At 40.7% G+C, this 18,450-nt stretch overlaps 1 protein-coding gene across 1 annotated transcript in view; it reads right to left on the bottom strand.

Annotated features, from left to right (window-relative positions):
• The window catches only part of LOC115210606 (cubilin-like), a 267,655-nt gene that overhangs the window by 128,693 nt on the left and 120,512 nt on the right, over positions 1–18,450 (bottom strand). The window contains exons 32-35 of the mRNA XM_036502575.1: positions 15,513–15,685; positions 14,542–14,707; positions 8,251–8,426; positions 2,030–2,174 (exon numbers count right to left, since the gene is read on the bottom strand). Of these exons, the coding sequence (XP_036358468.1) occupies positions 2,030–2,174; positions 8,251–8,426; positions 14,542–14,707; positions 15,513–15,685 (660 nt within the window). The remainder of the gene's footprint in view (positions 1–2,029; positions 2,175–8,250; positions 8,427–14,541; positions 14,708–15,512; positions 15,686–18,450) is intronic.

Raw genomic sequence — 18,450 nt, 5'->3', positions numbered from 1 at the left:
ATGAATCGGCCCTCTCATTCCCATTGCAAGATGAAACCATGTATTGCTTTAACATAACCTTTAGCCTCACTCCGAGGCAAAACCACGACTTCCCTCTTCACTTTTGCCCTACCATAATAACCCTTTTAAACCAATGTTCATACATCATTATCATCATCGTTTAAAGTCCGCTTTCCATGCTGGCATGAGTTGGACGGTTCAACTGGGGTCTGGCAAGCCAGAAGGCTGCACCAGGCCAGTCATATCTGGCGGTGTTTCTACAGCTGGATGCCCTTCCTAACGCCAACCACTCCATGAGTGTAGTGGGTGCTTTTTATGTGCCACCGACACAGGTGCCAGACGAGGCTGGCGAACGGCCACGCTCGGATGGTGCTTTTTACGTGCCACCGGCACGGAGGCCAGGCGAGGCTGGCAACGGCCACGATCGGATGGTGTTTGTTACGTGCCACCAGCACGGAGGCCAGTTGATGCAGTGCTGGCTACGACCACGTTCGGATGGTTCTCTTATGTGCCACCGGCACTGGTACCACAACTATAAATGCCATAGTCCTTACTTATTCCTTTTTTTAACTAAAAGAAAACCAAAGGTTTATCTCGATCCTCCAGTAGCTTCCATGTAACTCTTCTTTTCTTCCATTATTCACTTCCACGCAACGATGGTGGCTTCACGCAAAAAAACTCCGCTTAGTATTCTTCAAAAAACAACAAAAACCCGTCTGCTAGAAATGGCAGTCATTCACTCTAGCTTACAATATATAGGAAAATAAGAGAGATTCCACCACTGATCTTGCAACAATCAAAGTAGCCAGTTCTAAAATCTCTATAAGAGATGCAAGCAGTAACAATACTGAAAAGTAATGCTCGTTACTATTTCAACATGGTTGTTCTATACAGAACAATGTTACTACAATTTTTTAACCTCAGAAAACACCTTCTCGAGCTGGTTAATGAGTGGACTGGAGCAACATGAAATAAAGTGTCTTGCTCAAGGACACAACATGTCACCAGGAATTGAACTCATGACCTTACAATCGTAAGCCAAATGCCCTAACCACTAAGCCACGCGCCTTTACCATATATATATATATATTACACAAAGCTCACATCTGACATTCTTTCTTTCAACCTCAAGTTGAATCCTAAACTCAGCCTTAATCATGCCCTCGTGGTTAAGCTTATGTTTCTCAAGACAGAATGGTAAAGTATCACTGCATAACATACAACCTATGTGACACAAGGGGCAGACTGGAGTTCCTTCTCTTTGAAAATAACACGTTTTAAAATTAGAAATCTAAGGTATAACAATAAAAAACTAAAAGCATTTTGATATATTTTTTAGTACAGAATGAAAAATCAAAATCTAAAGCCTATATAATTTATAATTACAAGTAAAAACAGCTACAATATTGTTTTGATATATTTCAAAATCTTTCGTAATCAATAGCATTATATTTCAAAGCCATATGATTCTTCCTTCTCTAAAACATGCAGACTTGCAACAGATACTTAGAATGCATATAATCAGGAAAAGTAAGAAAGTGAATTCAGTTTATAACAAAAACATTCTTTAGTTGCACTTTAGAAAAAAAGTAAAAAAAAAGTCAAATAAAATATAGGCACAGGAGTGGCTGTGTGGTAAGTAGCTTGCTTACCAGCCACATGGTGTTGGGTTCAGTCCCACTGCGTGGCACCTTGGGCAAGTGTCTTCTACTATAGCCTCGGGCCGACCAAAGCCTTGTGAGTGGATTTGGTAGACGGAAACTGAAAGAAGCCCATCATATATATGTATATATATATATATATGTGTTTGTGTGTCTGTGTTTGTCCCCCTAGCATTGCTTGACAACCGATGTTGGTGTGTTTATGTCCCCGTCACTTAGCAGTTTGGCAAAAGAGACCGATAGAATAAGTACTGGGCTTACAAAAAATAAGTCCCGGGGTCGAGTTGCTCGATTAAAGGTGGTGCTCCAGCATGGCCGCAGTCAAATGACTGAAACGAGTAAAAGAGTAAAATCATTATTTGACTTACCTTGTGAATACTTAAGCTTAAATCCTTTTGCCAAACTGCTATTGTCAGTATGCATTGTTATTAATACAGCAGAGTCAAATGTAAATGTGTGTCCTCGTAAAGAGTGACCACAGTATTGGTCACCTGGGATATTTCTCTCAGACATCTGAAGTAAAACATTAAATAATTAACTTCAAGAACTAAAAATCATTATAAAAACTCAAAAGACATAAAATACAGTTTTACCTTTGAAGAAAGGAAATGATTTAACAATTATCTTTTACAAAAGCACACCATCATCATCATTTAATGTCCGTTGTCCATGCTGACATAACTTGGACAGTTTGACCAGGGCTGGTAAGCAAAGGGGCTGCACCAGACTCCAGTCTGATTTGGCATGGTTTTTATAGCTGGATGCCCCTCCTACTGCCAACCACTCCAAGAGTGTAATGGGTGCTTCTAAACATCACGGCCACAGGTGTCTGTTATGTGACCCTGGCATTGGCCACATTGCCTTTGTGAGGCCCAGTGCCCAAAATGGTGCTTTTTTACGTGCTACTGGCATGGGTGACTGTTTCATGACACCAATATCAGTACACAGCCAGAAAATTTAAGGGAAGGAATTTATCAATTACTCTGAGCCCACTACTTGACTAGAACATTATCAACTCCAGTAAAATAAAAGGCAAAACTGATCACAACAGAATTTGAACTCAGAATGTAAAGAACTGGAACAAATGCTGCAGGGCATTTTCCAATGATTTAATGATTCTTGATATCCACTATTATTTAATCAATTAAATAATACTTGTGTAATAGATCTTTATTTAGACTGTTGTTACCCAATAATATTGATATATATATATATATATATATATATATATATTATATATATATATATATATATATAGTGTAATAAATAAAATATATGCATAATACAAACATATATGTACGTACCGACATCTACATGTATATATACATGCATATATAAATATATATACGTACAGGACATCACAGGAAGACGAAAAAATCAACAGAACGAAAACGGAAAAGACATTTTGTTACAACAGAAGGACAGAGACATGGAACAAGATGAAACGAAAACGGGAAAAACAATTATGTGCAACAGAAAAACGAAGTACAGGGCATGCTACACAAAGAAAAATCCCCTTCATCAGCTGTCACTAGCAGACACGTGTTTCGAAGGCAGAGACAGAACACGTATGGCCATGCTAGGCCTTCCACGAGAGAATTAAAATAAAGTAACCTCGTAGAGGGGTGTAAAACGAGCAAGAAAAAAATGTAACACAAAAAGGGATGTAACAAAGAACTGCACAAAAAAATACATACAAGAAAAAAAATACAAAATTAAAGATGCATGTACAAGGATATTTACACTCTCTAGGATGTTTGGAAAACATATATGTGATTTAGCTGATGAATACTTAACATTATATTTGCTGTAATATTTGCAGCTTTAAATAAAATGTTCTTAGTATGAAACAATTGTACTAAATTACTGATCCATTCTTGTTACTTTTTTCTTGGTTATAATCACCCCACATATTTTTATGGTTAATACCATAAAGAATTCTGATGCATCTAAGTTAAGTACCATATTCATTTGAATTCATGTGAATCTTAATTGTTCTGCTATATATATATATATATATATATATATATATATATATGTATAGATGTATCCATAATTTTCCCCCTCTCTCCGTCTTTCCTTTCTTTTCATGCATTATTTTTGTATTTACAATTTACCCGTTCTTCTTCCACCTCTCTCTCTATCTCTCTTTTACTTTGTTTTATCCTTCCTTTCTTTCCCCCTCCCAGTCTTTCTATATATCTTCTACTTCCCTCACAATATCTTGCTCAGAGTGAAAGGTAGATTGTATGATACATGTGTGCGAACTGCCATGCTATGCTGTAGTGAAACATGGGCGCTGTGACTGCTGAAGACATGCATAGATTTGAAAGAAATGAAACTCATATGATCCGCTGGATGTGTAATGTCAGTGTGTGGAGGCGCAATGGCCCATTGGTTATTCCCAGACCGGGCGTTGTGAGTGTTTATTGAGCGAAAACACCAAAAGCTCCACGAGGCTCTGGCAGGGGATGGTGGTGATCCCTGCTGTACTCTTTCACCACAACTTTCTCTCACTCTTACTTCCTGTTTCTGTTGTACCTGTATTTCAAAGGGCCGGCCTTGTCACTCTCTGTGTCATGCTGAATATCCCCGAGAACTACGTTAAGGGTGCACATGTCTGTGGAGTGCTCAGCCACTTACACGTTAATTTCACAAGCAGGCTGTTCTGTTGATTCGGATCAACCGGAACCCTCGTCGTCGTAACTGACGGAGTGCTTCCAATGTCAGTGTGCACACACGACAGAGTGTAAGCTCCCTGAGAGAAATGTTGGACATAAGAAGCATCAGCTGTGGTGTGCAAGAGAGACGACTGCACTGGTATGGTCATGTGCTGTGTATGGATGAGGAGAGCTGTGTGAAGAAGTGTCACTCCCTAACAGTGGAAAGAACCCATGGAAGAGGGAGACCCAGGAACACATGGGATGAGGTGGTGAAGCATGACTTTCGAACTTTGAGCCTCACAGATGCAATGACGAAGGACCAAGACCTCTGGGGATATACTGTGACTGAGAAGACCCAGCAAGTAAAATGAGATCACAGCTGTAACCTACACCAGTGTTGCATAACCAACCCACTTAAAAAGTACCTTTGAATCGTCGTGCGACATTCCATGCTTGAAGAGACCTATTGAGTCAAGTAAAATCAAAAATCAAATATTAAATCATAATCAAATAGAAATTGTAGTTGTGGCCAATGCCAGTACCACCTGACTGGTTCCCATGCTGGTGGCATACAATAAGCACCACTCATGTATGTGTCATTGCCAGTGCCGCTTAACTGGCTCCCCATGCCAGTGGTACGTAAAAAGCACCATCTGAATGTGGTCAATGCCAGCCCCCTGCTCTGACTGGCACCTGTGCCGGTAGCATCTAAAATGCACCATCAGAACGTGGCTTGTGCCAGTGCCACCTGACTGGTTCCCATGCTGATGGTATGTAAAAAGCACCCATTACACCCTTGGAGTGGCTGGCATTAGGAAGAGCATCCAACTGTAGAAACGTAAATAAAATCTTTGTATACATTTTATTTGATGCTCTACTCTTTCATCCATTTCCAGCACCTAAAATAACAGGTACATCATCATCCTTTTAACATCCACTTTTTCTATGCTTACACAGGTCAGACAGAGTTTTATTGAGGTAGATTTTCTGTGGTTGGATGCTCTTCCTGTCACCAAACCTCACCTGTTACCAAGCAAGTTAATATTCTCTATGGCAAAAAATATTTTCACAGCATACGAGAAATGGATGATATTGTTAAGATGACAGTGACACTCATTTACAACTATAATGTTATATCAAAACACACACACACACACACTATGGGCTTCTTGCAGTTTCCATCTACCAAATCCACTTTGGTTGATCTGAAATTATAGAAGGCACTTGCCCAAGCTGCCATGCAGTACCCGAAGTCATATGGTCAGGGAAGCAAACTTCCTAACCACTTAGCCTATACTTATGCCTCAATTAATTTTACTAAGCCACTATATTTAGCAATTGTTGATCCAGAGATAACCTTCAGAAAGTTCCACAAGCAGTAGTCTGATGGCTACAAAGAAAATTAAGTATAAAGGAACATTTTGTGAGAGCTTTGCAAGTTATGTACAGAGATGCAGCTAGTAAAAATTTAGTTTACAGATAAGTGTTAATCAGGGATCAGTGATCAGCTCTCTCCTGTTTACTACAGTTCCCTAGATCATAACCACATGTCCTTAGGAACTTCTGTATTGCAAATGATCTACAACTCATAACTTAATTTTTCAAAGAGGTAACAAAAATGTTCCAAATGCTGAAACAAAGTCAAGAACTGAGAGACCTTAAAATAAATCTAGGAACAAAAGTTTTAATTAGCAAGAAAGAAGACAAGTCTGCACTACCATCCATGAAGTGGTCACACTTTTTATGCAGAAAATTAGTTGATGGAAATTTCATACAATGTATCAAGTATAAAAATATGTATAAGAGATGTAGTAGAATCACAGACTGTTTGATAGATAAGCTAGACTTCACATGTGGCAGGTGCAGAGGTTAGAATTTCTATCTGAACGTGGCCAATGCTAGCGCCGCCTTGACTGGCTTCTGTGCCGGTGGCATGTGACCTGCTGTGCTTGAGGAGGCCTATTGAGTCAAGTACATCAACATCAAAATAAATATCAAATGGAAATTGTAGTAGTAATAGCTGTGCTGGTGGCACGTAAAAGGCACCATCCAAACATGCCGATGCCAGTGCCACCTTGACTGGCTTCTGTGCCGGTGGCACGTGAAAAGCACCAACCAATCGTGGCTGCTGCCAGCCTCCCCTGGCACATAAAAAGCACCTACGATACTCACGGAGTGGTTGACATTAGGAAGGGCATCCAGCTGTAGAAACACTGCCAGATCAGACTGGAGCCTGGTGCAGCCTTCTGGCTTCCCAGACCCCAGTCGAACCGTCCAAACCATGCTAGCATGGAAAACGGACGTTAAATGATGATGATGATCATCATCATCATATGAAAGAATGAGCCTTTAGAATTTTCAAAGAAGTAGATGATAGCTTCTATTAGGTAGCAGACTTAATTAACAGTGGAAGATGGTGATGTGAAAGTAGAGTAGCTAGGAATTGACTGAAATAGAATAAGTTTACTGACATTGAAGGGTTCTCTCCCTTCATATGAAAGCTATGATACTGGCGTAGTGGAGGCGCAATGGCCTAGTGGTTAGGGCAGCAGGCTCGCGGTCGTAGGATCGCGGTTTCGATTCCCAGACCGGGCGTTGTGAGTGTTTATTGAGCGAAAACACCTAAAGCTCCACGAAGCTCCGGCAGGGATGGTAGTGATCCCTACTGTACTCTTTCACCACAACTTTCTCTCACTCTTACTTCCTGTTTCTGTTGTACCTGTATTTCAAAGGGCCGGCCTTGTCACTTTTTGTGTCACGCTGAATATCCCCGAGAACTACGTTAAGGGTACACGTGTCTGTGGAGTGCTCAGCCACTTACACGTTAATTTCACGAGCAGGCTGTTCCGTTGATCGGATCAACCGGAACCCTCATCGTCGTAACCGACAGAGTGCTTCCATCCCATCATGATACTGGCGTACAAACTGTGATATTACATGATATCAACATATTAGTACTAAATATGAGAAGACTGGGTAGAAATTGATGAGTCATATTCTGATGGATATAGACTGTTATTGTGTATGAACAGTGATGCACAGATGGGATCAGGAAAAGAAAATAACTGGATATAAGAAGAATCAAATGTAGTGTGCATGAGAAAAGATTGTGCAAGTAGGGGCATGTGATGCATACAAAGAAAAGAAATTTCAAGGGATCAAGTTGAAGAAACCTGTAAAAGTGAAAGACTAAGTTACAAAAGAAAAAGTGCAAGTGTATCTCAAGATGCCAAATTTTATAAAGGAGATGATGAAGAATAGCAAGTGAAGAGATGCTGTGCCAGGGAAGACTCATCTAACTCATGCAAACATGAAAAAAAGAACAAATGTAAAAACAATGATGATGATCATTGTCATCTCTAATTCCTTAGAGTTAAAACGACAGTATATTGGCACGTAAAAAGCACCATCTGAACGTGGCCGATGCCAGCGCCACCTAGACTGGCTTCCGTGCTGGTGGCACGTAAAAAGCACCATCCAAACGTGGCCGATGCCAGCACCACCTATACTGGTTTCCGTGCCGGTGGCACGTAAAAAGCACCAACCCGATCGTGGGCATTGCCAGCCTCCCCTGGCACGTAAAAAGCACCCACTACACTCACGGAGTGGTTGGCGTTAGGAAGAGCATCCAGCTGTAGAAACACTGCCAGATCAGACTGGAGCCTGGTGCAGCCTTCTGGCTTCCCAGATTTCCCGGTCGAACCATCCAACCCATGCTAGCATGGAAAACGGACGTTAAACGATGATGATGATGATAACTACAAAGAAATGTAATGACAACAATTAGATTCAAGCTAAAAGCTGTAAAATATCAAAATACAGTAAAGCATAAATGTTTATTTCCAAGAACCTGCATCAGTTTCACTGCCAGTAAAAAGTCATGGTTATTATATATACATTTTCCATATAGCAATAATTTTACTTACTGTGAGATAGTTTGATGAACAGTTTCCATTAATATGAAAATCTACAAATTGTATTTTTACAAAATGTCCTCTTTTAGGAGTAATTAGCCAGTCACAATTTGAATTATGTGGGTAGTTATGAGGATAGTTAGGTGATGTGAGTGAACCATCCTGTATAACATAATTACCACCACAACCTAGGAAAGAAAATAATACAGTCAAATCAAATCAAGTCAAACCAAATCAAAATAGATGAACATCAATGGAATTTGTATCCTTGTAGTACCAGTGCCTGTGGCACATAAGAAAACCATCCGAACGGGACCGTAGCCAGTACCGCATCGACTGGCCTCCGTGCCGTGGGCACGTAACAAACACCATCCAATTGTAGCCGTTCGCCAGCCTCGTCTGGCACCTGTGTCGGTGGCACATAAGGAAAACACCATATCCGAGTGTGGCCGTCTGCCAGCCTCGTCTGGCACCTGTGTCAGTGGCACATAAAAAACACCATCCGAGCATGGCCGTCTGCCAGCCTCGTCTGGCACCTGTGTCGGTGGCACATAAAATCACCCACTACACTCTCGGAGTGGTTGGCGTTAGGAAGGGCATCCAGCTGTAGAAACACTGCCAGATCTGACTGGAGCCTGGTGCAGCCTTCGGGCTTGCCAGACCCCAGTTGAACCGTCCAACCCATGCTAGCATGGAAAGCGGACGTTAAACGATGATGATGATGAATGAAATTATGATATAGATACACTCAAAATTTTAATCTAAGATATTGTCTGAATCCTCTATATCATCACCATTATCATCAATTTTATATCTGCTCGACATGTTCATCTTCCAGTCAATTTGTGCTCTATCATTCATGCATTCAAACATTACACATCCAACCTTCACATATTCTCTGCATTCAACGCTCATGTTCTGCTCTTATGCAACACCATACTCCATACAACAAACATCAAACAATCTGCTCCTCACACAGAGACAGAATACCTTTGTTGCCAGCAAATATAATAGCCCTCTGAGTTTCTACAACTCCCATTCTTACCCTCCACTGTTAATCAGATCATTACTCTCTTACTCTCTTTTACTGGTTTCAGTCATTTGACTGCGGCCATGCTGGAGCACCGCCTTTAGTCAAGCAAATCGACCCCGGGACTTATTCTTTGTAAGCCCAGTACTTATTCTATCGGTCTCTTTTGCCGAACCGCTAAGTGACGGGGACGTAAACACACCAGCATCGGTTGTCAAGCAATGCTAGGGGAACAAACACAGATACACAAACACACACACACATACATATATATATATACATATATACGACAGGCTTCTTTCAGTTTCCGTCTACCAAATCCACTCACAAGGCATTGGTCGGCCCGGGGCTATAGCAGAAGACACTTGCCCAAGATGACACGCAGTGGGACTGGACCCGGAACCATGTGGTTGGTAAGCAAGCTACTTACCACACAGCCACTCCTGCGCCTTACTGCATATTAATCCTGACCACTTCCCAAATGGTAGTAGACTAAGCTAAAACTATTCAGCAAACTAGAACTTTTATCTTTATGAGGTTTACTTTAAGCCTTTTCAATTCTAGGTTTTGTTTCTTTTTGAAATTTCTTCTGTAATACCTTACAAATGGATGGAAGCACTCCGTCGGTTACGACGACAAGGGTCCTGGTTGATCCGAATCAACGGAACAGCCTGCTCGTGAAATTAACGTGTAAGTGGCTGAGCACTCCACAGACACGTGCACCCTTAACGTAGTTCTCGGGGATATTCAGCGTGACACAGAGAGTGACAAGGCCGGTCCTTTGAAATACAGGTACAACAGAAACAGGAAGTAAGAGTGAGAGAAAGTTGTGGTGAAAGAGTACAGCAGGGATCATCACCATCCCCTGCCGGAGCCTCGTGGAGCTTTTAGGTGTTTTCGCTCAATAAACACTCACAACGCCCGGTCTGGGAATCGAAACCGCGATCCTATGACCGCAATCCTATGACCGCGAGTCCGCTGCCCTAACCACTGGGCCATTGCGCCTCCACACTTTACAAATACAGCTATGAGAAGTAGGTCATCAACATACAGGAGTTCTAGTGGTCAGTCAATCTGAAACTTCCATCATTATAACGTGAAGAACTATAATTAACAGGAGAGAACTGAGAACTGAGCCCTGATGGACACTTAATTGTAAGCTAAATTCCTTGCTGAATTCATTGCCAACTTTCTCTTTTCTGACAGAATCTCTACATAGATTGCTTAACTTTCATCAGCCATTCATCTAAACCTACTTCTCTTAACAGACACTACAGAGTGTTGTACCCTATCAAAAGTCTTCTCCAGGTCAACAAATTTTAGATATAATGACTTACTCTTTACTCTTTTACTCTTTTACTTGTTTCAGTCATTTGACTGCGGCCATGCTGGAGCACCGCCTTTAGTCGAGCAAATTGACCCCAGGACTTATTCTTTGTAAGCCCAGTACTTATTCTATTGGTCTCTTTTGCCGAACCACTAAGTGACAGGGACGTAAACACACCAGCATCGGTTGTCAAGCAATGCTAGGGGAACAAACACAGACACACAAACATATACACACACACTTATATATATATATATATATATATATATATATTATATATATATATATATATACATATACGACGGGCTTCTTTCAGTTTCCGTCTACCAAATCCACTCACAAGGCATTGGTCGGCCCGGGGCTATAGCAGAAGACACTTGCCCAAGATTCCACGCAGTGGGATTGAACCCGGAACCATGTGGTTGGTTCGCAAGCTACTTACCACACAGCCACTCCTGCGCCTTGTTTTTTTCCTAAGAATTTCTGCGGTCATCTTACTCAGACCGTGCATCAGTGCTACTCAAATTGACTCTCTTCTGAGCTAATTCTCTACTTAATCTATAACTCTTGTGCTCTAACTCTTTTTGTTACTTACCAAATTTGGGCCATCAGTTTAATTCTTCTATATTTGCTTCCTACAAAGGAAATCTTTTACCATGGTAACATTTGAATGTGATACTGTAATGCCAATCACTGGTTATGAAATTTACCTGCACTACCTGATTGACTGTACAAATCACAAGCACGTGGCCAAGATATGACTTAGATATTTTCAGCAGTTATCTCCGATAATCCATTCATTAGCAGCTATCCCTGCCTTCATACTTTTCGTTGCACTTTTAACTATTCAGCTGCTCCTTCAGTTAGGTCTGTTAACAGTAGTGTTGTAATACTGCATATACTTCCCCTATGTTTTCATTCATACTAGTACTGCTTTGAAATACTGCGATTGTGGCTGTTGCCAGCCTCGCCTGGCCCCCGTGCCGGTGGCACGTAAAAAGCACCATCCGATCGTGGCCGTTTGCCAGCCTCGTCTGACCCCTGTGCCGGTGGCATGTAAAAAGCACCATCCGATCGTGGCCGTTTGCCAGCCTCGTCTGACCCCTGTGCCGGTGGCATGTAAAAAGCACCATCCGATCGTAGCCGTTTGCCAGCCTCGTCTGACCCCTGTGCCGGTGGCACGTAAAAAGCACCATCCGATCGTGGCCGTTTGCCAGCCTCGTCTGACCCCTGTGCCGGTGGCATGTAAAAAGCACCATCCGATCGTGGCCGTTTGCCAGCCTCGTCTGGCACCTGTGCAGGTGGCACGTAAAAAGCACCCACTACACTCACAGAGTGGTTGGCGTTAGGAAGGGCATCCAGCTGTGGAAACACTGCCAGATAAGACTGGAGCCTGGTGCAGCCTTCTGGCTTCCCAGACCCTGTTGAACCGTCCAACCCATGCTAGCATGGAAAAGGGACGTTAAACGATGATGATGATGATGATGAAACCTTACACCTTTTTTTTTGTTAGCTTCTCCCCATGCTACATATACCAAAATGAAGCTTCTCTTACAGGTACCTGCAGAATACAGATTTATGATGTTCCTATAACCTTACTATTAATGTACCATAAGTTTTACCATTATATTGAATACCATAATCATGTGGGTGGGAGTGAAAGCACATGGCTTACTGGTTAGGAGCATTTGGCTCATGATTGTAAGGCCGTGAGTACAATTTCCAGCCATGTGTTGTGTCCTTGAGCAAGACACTTTATTTCATGTTGCCCCAGTCCACTCAGCTGGCAAAAATGAGTAGCACCTGTAATTGTGTCATGCGGTATCTCCCTGAGAACTACATTAAGAGTACACGTATCTGTGGAGTGGTCAGCTGCATGCATGTTAATTTGGTTAATTACTCAACCACTTGCACGTTAATTTCACAAGTAGGTTGTTCCGTTGATTGGATCAACTGGTACTCTCACCGTCACAACCAATAGAGTGCTATTATTATTATTATTATTATTATTATTATTATAAGAGAACCATCCAAACGTGGCCGTTGCCAGCGCCGCCCTGACTGGCCTCTGTGCCGGTGGCATGTAAAAAGCACCATCCGATCGTGGCCATTTGCCAGCCTCGTCTGGCACCTGTGCCGGTGGCACGTAAAAAGCACCCACTACACTCATGGAGTGGTTGGCGTTAGGAAGGGCATCCAGTCATAGAAACATTGCCAGATCAGACTGGGCCTGGTGCAGCCTTCTGGCTTCCCAGACCCCAGTTGCACCGTCCAACCCATGCCAGCATGGAAAGCAGACGCTAAACGATGATGATGATGATTATAACCATATGGGATGAATTTCACAAATATTTGGCTATGGTACCTTCTAACAGAAACAATATTTAGGAGATATGTCCCCAAAGAGTAGACCTATTTTTAACTGCCCTGATGTTATATGGATCACAAATCTTCTGAATTATTTTTCCTACAAGTCTCTAATATAAAGTAGACAGATCATGGCAGTTTTTGACTGATAATCTCAACTCTTTTATAACTGCCCTTTGAAACTGATGCTTACCGGCACATTAGTTGTAACTCTGAAACATCTTAGTTATCTTGATAATCTCTTGTTGGTATGTGTCTGCAGAGTTTACATTCACACAATAAAGACTGTTGAAAGTAATTAGTGAGTTGGAATTGGATTTAGGGTTGGTGCTGAAGGCAGGACATAGAGTGGGGGGATTTGTAAGTTTCAGATATAAAAGTAGAAAAAGAAAGCCTCTAACCAGGAGTTTTAGCTTATTTTGAAAGAGAGGAGAATTAAAAAATCTAGGAAACATTTGAGGGGCGGCAGAAGTAAGATGAAAATTGTTGAAGAAGTTAAAGCTAGCAGGTAAAAAGTAGAAGAGTAGGAAGCCCTATCTTCAGGTGTGTATGTTGTGAAGTTAGAGTGCTGGGATTCTGTCAGTAGTCTGGACTTGGTAGAGCATGGCATCAATTGTTGATTCTGATTAACCTTTACAAAGAAGAATTAGAACATTTCTTCGGATTTGGAATGGGAATCAAAATCATTGCTGTATAATCTGGTGTTGGAGAAATTGCAAAACAAGGAGAAGGCAGCTTTAGTGTGAGTAAGATGAGAAGGAGAAACGTCAAAGTAAAAGTGAAAGTAAGGGTTAAAAAACCAAGTGGTTTATAATGTTCAGAGATAGAAAAATAAAGGTCAATTACTGTGATAAAAGTGTCAGAATAGGTAGGAAAAATGTTCAGAGCAGAGAGAAAAGGGGTTGATGTAAGAATTAAAGACAATGAGAATATATGAACTGCCAACAACTTGGCTACTTTACCACTCCTTCAACTCTGTCTAATGTAATCTAAATGTTTGCTTTAATATTCATATGCTTGTATTAAAAACATGTGGAGGCGCAATGGCCCAGTTTCGATTCCCAGACCAGGCGTTGTGAGTGTTTATTGAGCGAAAACACCTAAAAGCTCCACGAGGCTCCGGCAGGGGATGGTGGTGATCCCTGCTGTACTCTTTCACCACAACTTTCTCTCACTCTTACTTCCTGTTTCTGTTGTACCTGTATTTCAAAGGGCCGGCCTTGTCATTCTGAATATCCCCGAGAACTACGTTAAGGGTACACGTGTCTGTGGAGTGCTCAGCCACTTACACGTTAATTTCACGAGCAGGCTGTTCCGTTGATCGGATCAACCGGAACCCTCGTCGTCATAACCTTATATTAATGACCTTATATTAACAAGGAGTGGTAAACAAGAACATGAGGTACCATGAGGGCAATAACAAAAGATAGAAATGAACAGAGAGAAATTCTTCAACAAACATACTTAATTCATGTCAATATGGGAGGAAAACATTAAATCTTTGATGATCAAAGTGGTGACTGAATACTTTATGAAGAATAGAGAAATGGTAGAAGACAGCAACAAAAAATTTTCTCACCTCCTTTAATTTCCTTATATTCTACTTGAAAACCATCTGGAGCAAATTTAGCAGTTGCATACAATACAGTCATTTTATTTCCAGTGGAAGTGAGCAGCATGGGTTTTGGTATACTGTGACATAAGTTTGCTAGCACTGAAGATTTTAAATTATCACCATCAAAAACCTGAAAAAAATAATAAATAACTGGATCACTAACGATGTGACTACTAACTAGTTAGGTAATTGCTACCCTTTGATTAATGATATTTTATATAACAAAGAATTTGTAATTCTAAATTATTTCTGAAACTTTTTAAAAACATTACACAACTTAAGAGCTTGTAGCAACACAATAATTCTGAGAATAAGGTGTTGGACAACTGATCATGATTTAAAGCTGTGAAATACTACTTAGCTTAAGTCAGGCCACATCACTAAAAAATGATTTAACAAACATTGCTTATAGGTATGTAATACATCTTCAATGGTTGATAATTTGGGGAATTACCCAGTAACCTCAAACAAGGAGAGAGAGGAGAAGAGAGAGAATTGCTTTAATTAATAGGTGGACCCATAAAATCATGCTACAAAATTTCAGTAATATGCTTAAAGAATTATGACACTGTACATGCCATACCAAAAGAATCATGATGGGCCACAGGCAGCTCAAGTATTACTTGTTGTCCATGACCATTTTAAGTCTCATCTACTGCGCTAGGTTCATAGGCAAGGAACCTAACTCTTCTTGCTTGATTTTGCTAGAATGACAGCAAACATTACTCCTTATTCACAACAAAGTGGTTACTAAAAGAAGGAACCAATTGTGAAAAATAGTGTTACAATAGTATGCAAAAATCCAAATTTTCAAACATCAAATCATTCATACTATTATCAAAAAATAGAGTTAAAAATAGAGTTAAAACAGGTCAAAATATTTTATTTAAATTAATTAAAAGGTTAAACTTTTTTATAATAATTTTAATGAATACCTTTAAAAATGTTGAATTGCATACTTCAGAACCTCCTAATGTTACACGGGTAACATTTAACTGTACCTTTCTCCCAGGATTGACAGTAATAAGCCAGATACAAAAGTAATCATTGACATGCCAACTCCTTGCTCTTAGTTTTCCAGAAAGCGAAGTTAGCTTCCTTACACAACCTAAATATACAACAATTCAGCACATTGTAATACAGATTTTTTTTTAAAAGAGTAATTTTTAAACTTAGATTTTTTTTTTATCAATTTTAACAAAAATTTGATGACACTTTTGCAGGGTAAATCAAGCAACAACTAGTATTTTGCTGCCACAAGTATCAAAAATTCAGGTGTTGTAAGGTGATGCTAAGTTTTCAACAAAGTTTGCAAATTTCAGTATTTCACTAAAAAAACTTCACTCATTTTGCATGCCTGTGATTTCCAGCTCTATCCAATAGGTTTTGTCTGGTTAAAGTTTGCCAAAAGATGAATCCTTCAGCAGGAGTCGATCGAATCGACTGGCCCCTTCTCCAAAAATTTTAGGCCTTGTGCCTAGAGTAGAAAAGGATAATTTAGTTGTAACTATTCTAACAATTTGCTTAGAAAAAATACACACACACACACTCTCTCTCTCTCTCACACACACACACACAGACACACACAAATAATTTAGCTAAATAGTACCTGATTCTTTTTCTTTTGTCATCTGCAGTTTTTTAGCCTTAACTACTATTCATGTAAAACACTTGCAAAACACTAATTTTTTTTCCATTTCACCTTGCTTCATTACATCAAGTACATATATGCAACTTCTGTATCTGATACATGTATATATGGTGTTCTATTATGAACTACTTTACTGACAAACATCATGTTTTAGTCAGTTACATTAGTTAGTTACTTAGTTAGTTAGTTAATTTTTTGGCTCAAAAAGCAAAAAGCAAGGCCATGTAGGGGAACATGGAGTTAAGTACTGGTTGGTGTTCATGTAAAGAGTTCAGGCCACTTGTGGTCAAGGGAGACTTTGAACCAAGTGGTCGTCGGCATCTTCACTATCTCATCCAGCAGCTTATTCCACGGATCCGCAACCCGAACGGAGAAAGCCCCTCTCCTTCGATTGAGATGAAATCGTCGCAGATAGAGCTTTTCGGAATGACCCCGCAGCCGACGCTCTGGAGCAGGAGGGAAGAACAACTCTTTCGAGAGGTTACACTTGTTGTGAGCGAGAATGAGATCACCACGGCGTCATCGTTTTTCTAGAGAATAAAGGTTGAGCGTCTTCAGCCTTTCTTCATAAGACAAATTCTTGAGACCAAGAATCATGCGGGTAGCCAGCTTCTGGACTCTTTCGAGATGCTGTATGCCTTTGAGGCAATAAGGAGAAGAGGCTTGAATCCCGTACTCCAATATGGGTCTCACCAGCGTGACATAGAGCGGTAGGAATATGGCTGCTGTGAGCATTCCGAATGACCGTCGAATCAAGAACAGAACTCCACGTGCTTTGTTGGCAGCATGGACGCACTGGGCCAAAGGCGAAAAGGAGATATATTGCCGCTCCATTGGATATTCACTACTTGTTTTACATTGATGCTGTCACTTTTTTAAGGCAATGTACTTGTGACTTTCTGAGCTGATAGTCTTCTTATAGGCTTCTATAATATTGTAAGGCAGCGAGCTGGCAGAAGCGTTAGCACACCAGGCAAAATGCTTAGCGGTATTTTGTCTGTCGTTATGTTCTGAGTTCAAATTCCGCTGAGGTCGACTTTGCCTTTTATCCTTTCGGGGTCGATAAATAAAGTACCAGCTTCGAACTGGAGTCAATGTAATCGACTTAATCCCTTTGTCTGTCCTTGATTGTCTCCTCTATGTTTAGCCCTTTGTGGGCAGTAAAGAAATATATATTTATTTCTTTACTACCCATAAGGGGCTAAACACAGGGAGGACAAACAAGGACAGACAAAGTCGATTATATCGACCTCAGTGCGTTACTGGTACTTAATTTATCGACCCCGAAAGGATGAAAGGCAAAGTCGACCTCGGCGGAATTTGAACTCAGAACGTAACAGCAGACGAAATACGGCTACACTTTCTTCTATACACTTGCAGGTGTTAAACACTTCTGCTTTGTTGATCTTGATTAGCTTGTGGCTAGTCTAGACCAAAGACAATGGATTTCCATGTCTACAAAGGTTTGTCCTGGCCTTTGTCACTTCAGCTTGTATCTTTGTCAACCAGATCAACCGTTCCGTAGGGCAGTTTATCACCAATGGTGCACCTTCAGTGCTACTTTTTCTGTGTCCATCTTAAAGGGATGTTAGGTACATTCAGACAGCAACTCAGTTGGACTTGTTCCTCTGTTCATCTAAGAAAGGAGCTAAATGTAGCAGATACTAACTCTATTGAAACACAGAGGCATACAAATATTGCTTTATCTACATCATCTATTCACAGACATAAGTTTGTCTCTCTCACTTCCACACTGTAGTGTAGCTCTTACTTTATCTCTCTCTCTCTCTCTCACACACACACACACACACACACACACACACTACTGAGTTGATGGTCTCCTGTAGTATCATTTTATACTAAACTAGCAGTATCGCCCAGCGTTGCTCGGGTTTGTAAGGGAAATAACTATATAAGCATTTTTAGAGATGTAAAGTATAATAGCCATCTCAATATGGCTAACCACAAAGGGGGGGGTGTTACTGTAGCTTTTTACGTTCTGAGATTTAATAATACATTTTTAGAGAGTTACTTCCCTTATATATGCCAAAAATACATTAAAAATGGGAAAAATTGATGGTAAAATTTTTTTTTTAATCGTAGACTCATCGTAGACGCGCGCTAATACCCAGAAGGGCTCGATATGAATCACGACTATAAGATACCCGCTTTTGGTTAAACTGCACCGCAAAATGTGGGAGTAGTTAGGAATCTAAATCGTA

The sequence above is a fragment of the Octopus sinensis genome, linkage group LG4 (genome assembly GCF_006345805.1).
Source record: "Octopus sinensis linkage group LG4, ASM634580v1, whole genome shotgun sequence".
Lineage (NCBI taxonomy): Eukaryota > Metazoa > Mollusca > Cephalopoda > Octopoda > Octopodidae > Octopus > Octopus sinensis.
The sequence above is the reverse complement of the archived record's forward strand: the minus strand, read 5'-3'. Positions and strand labels throughout refer to the sequence as shown.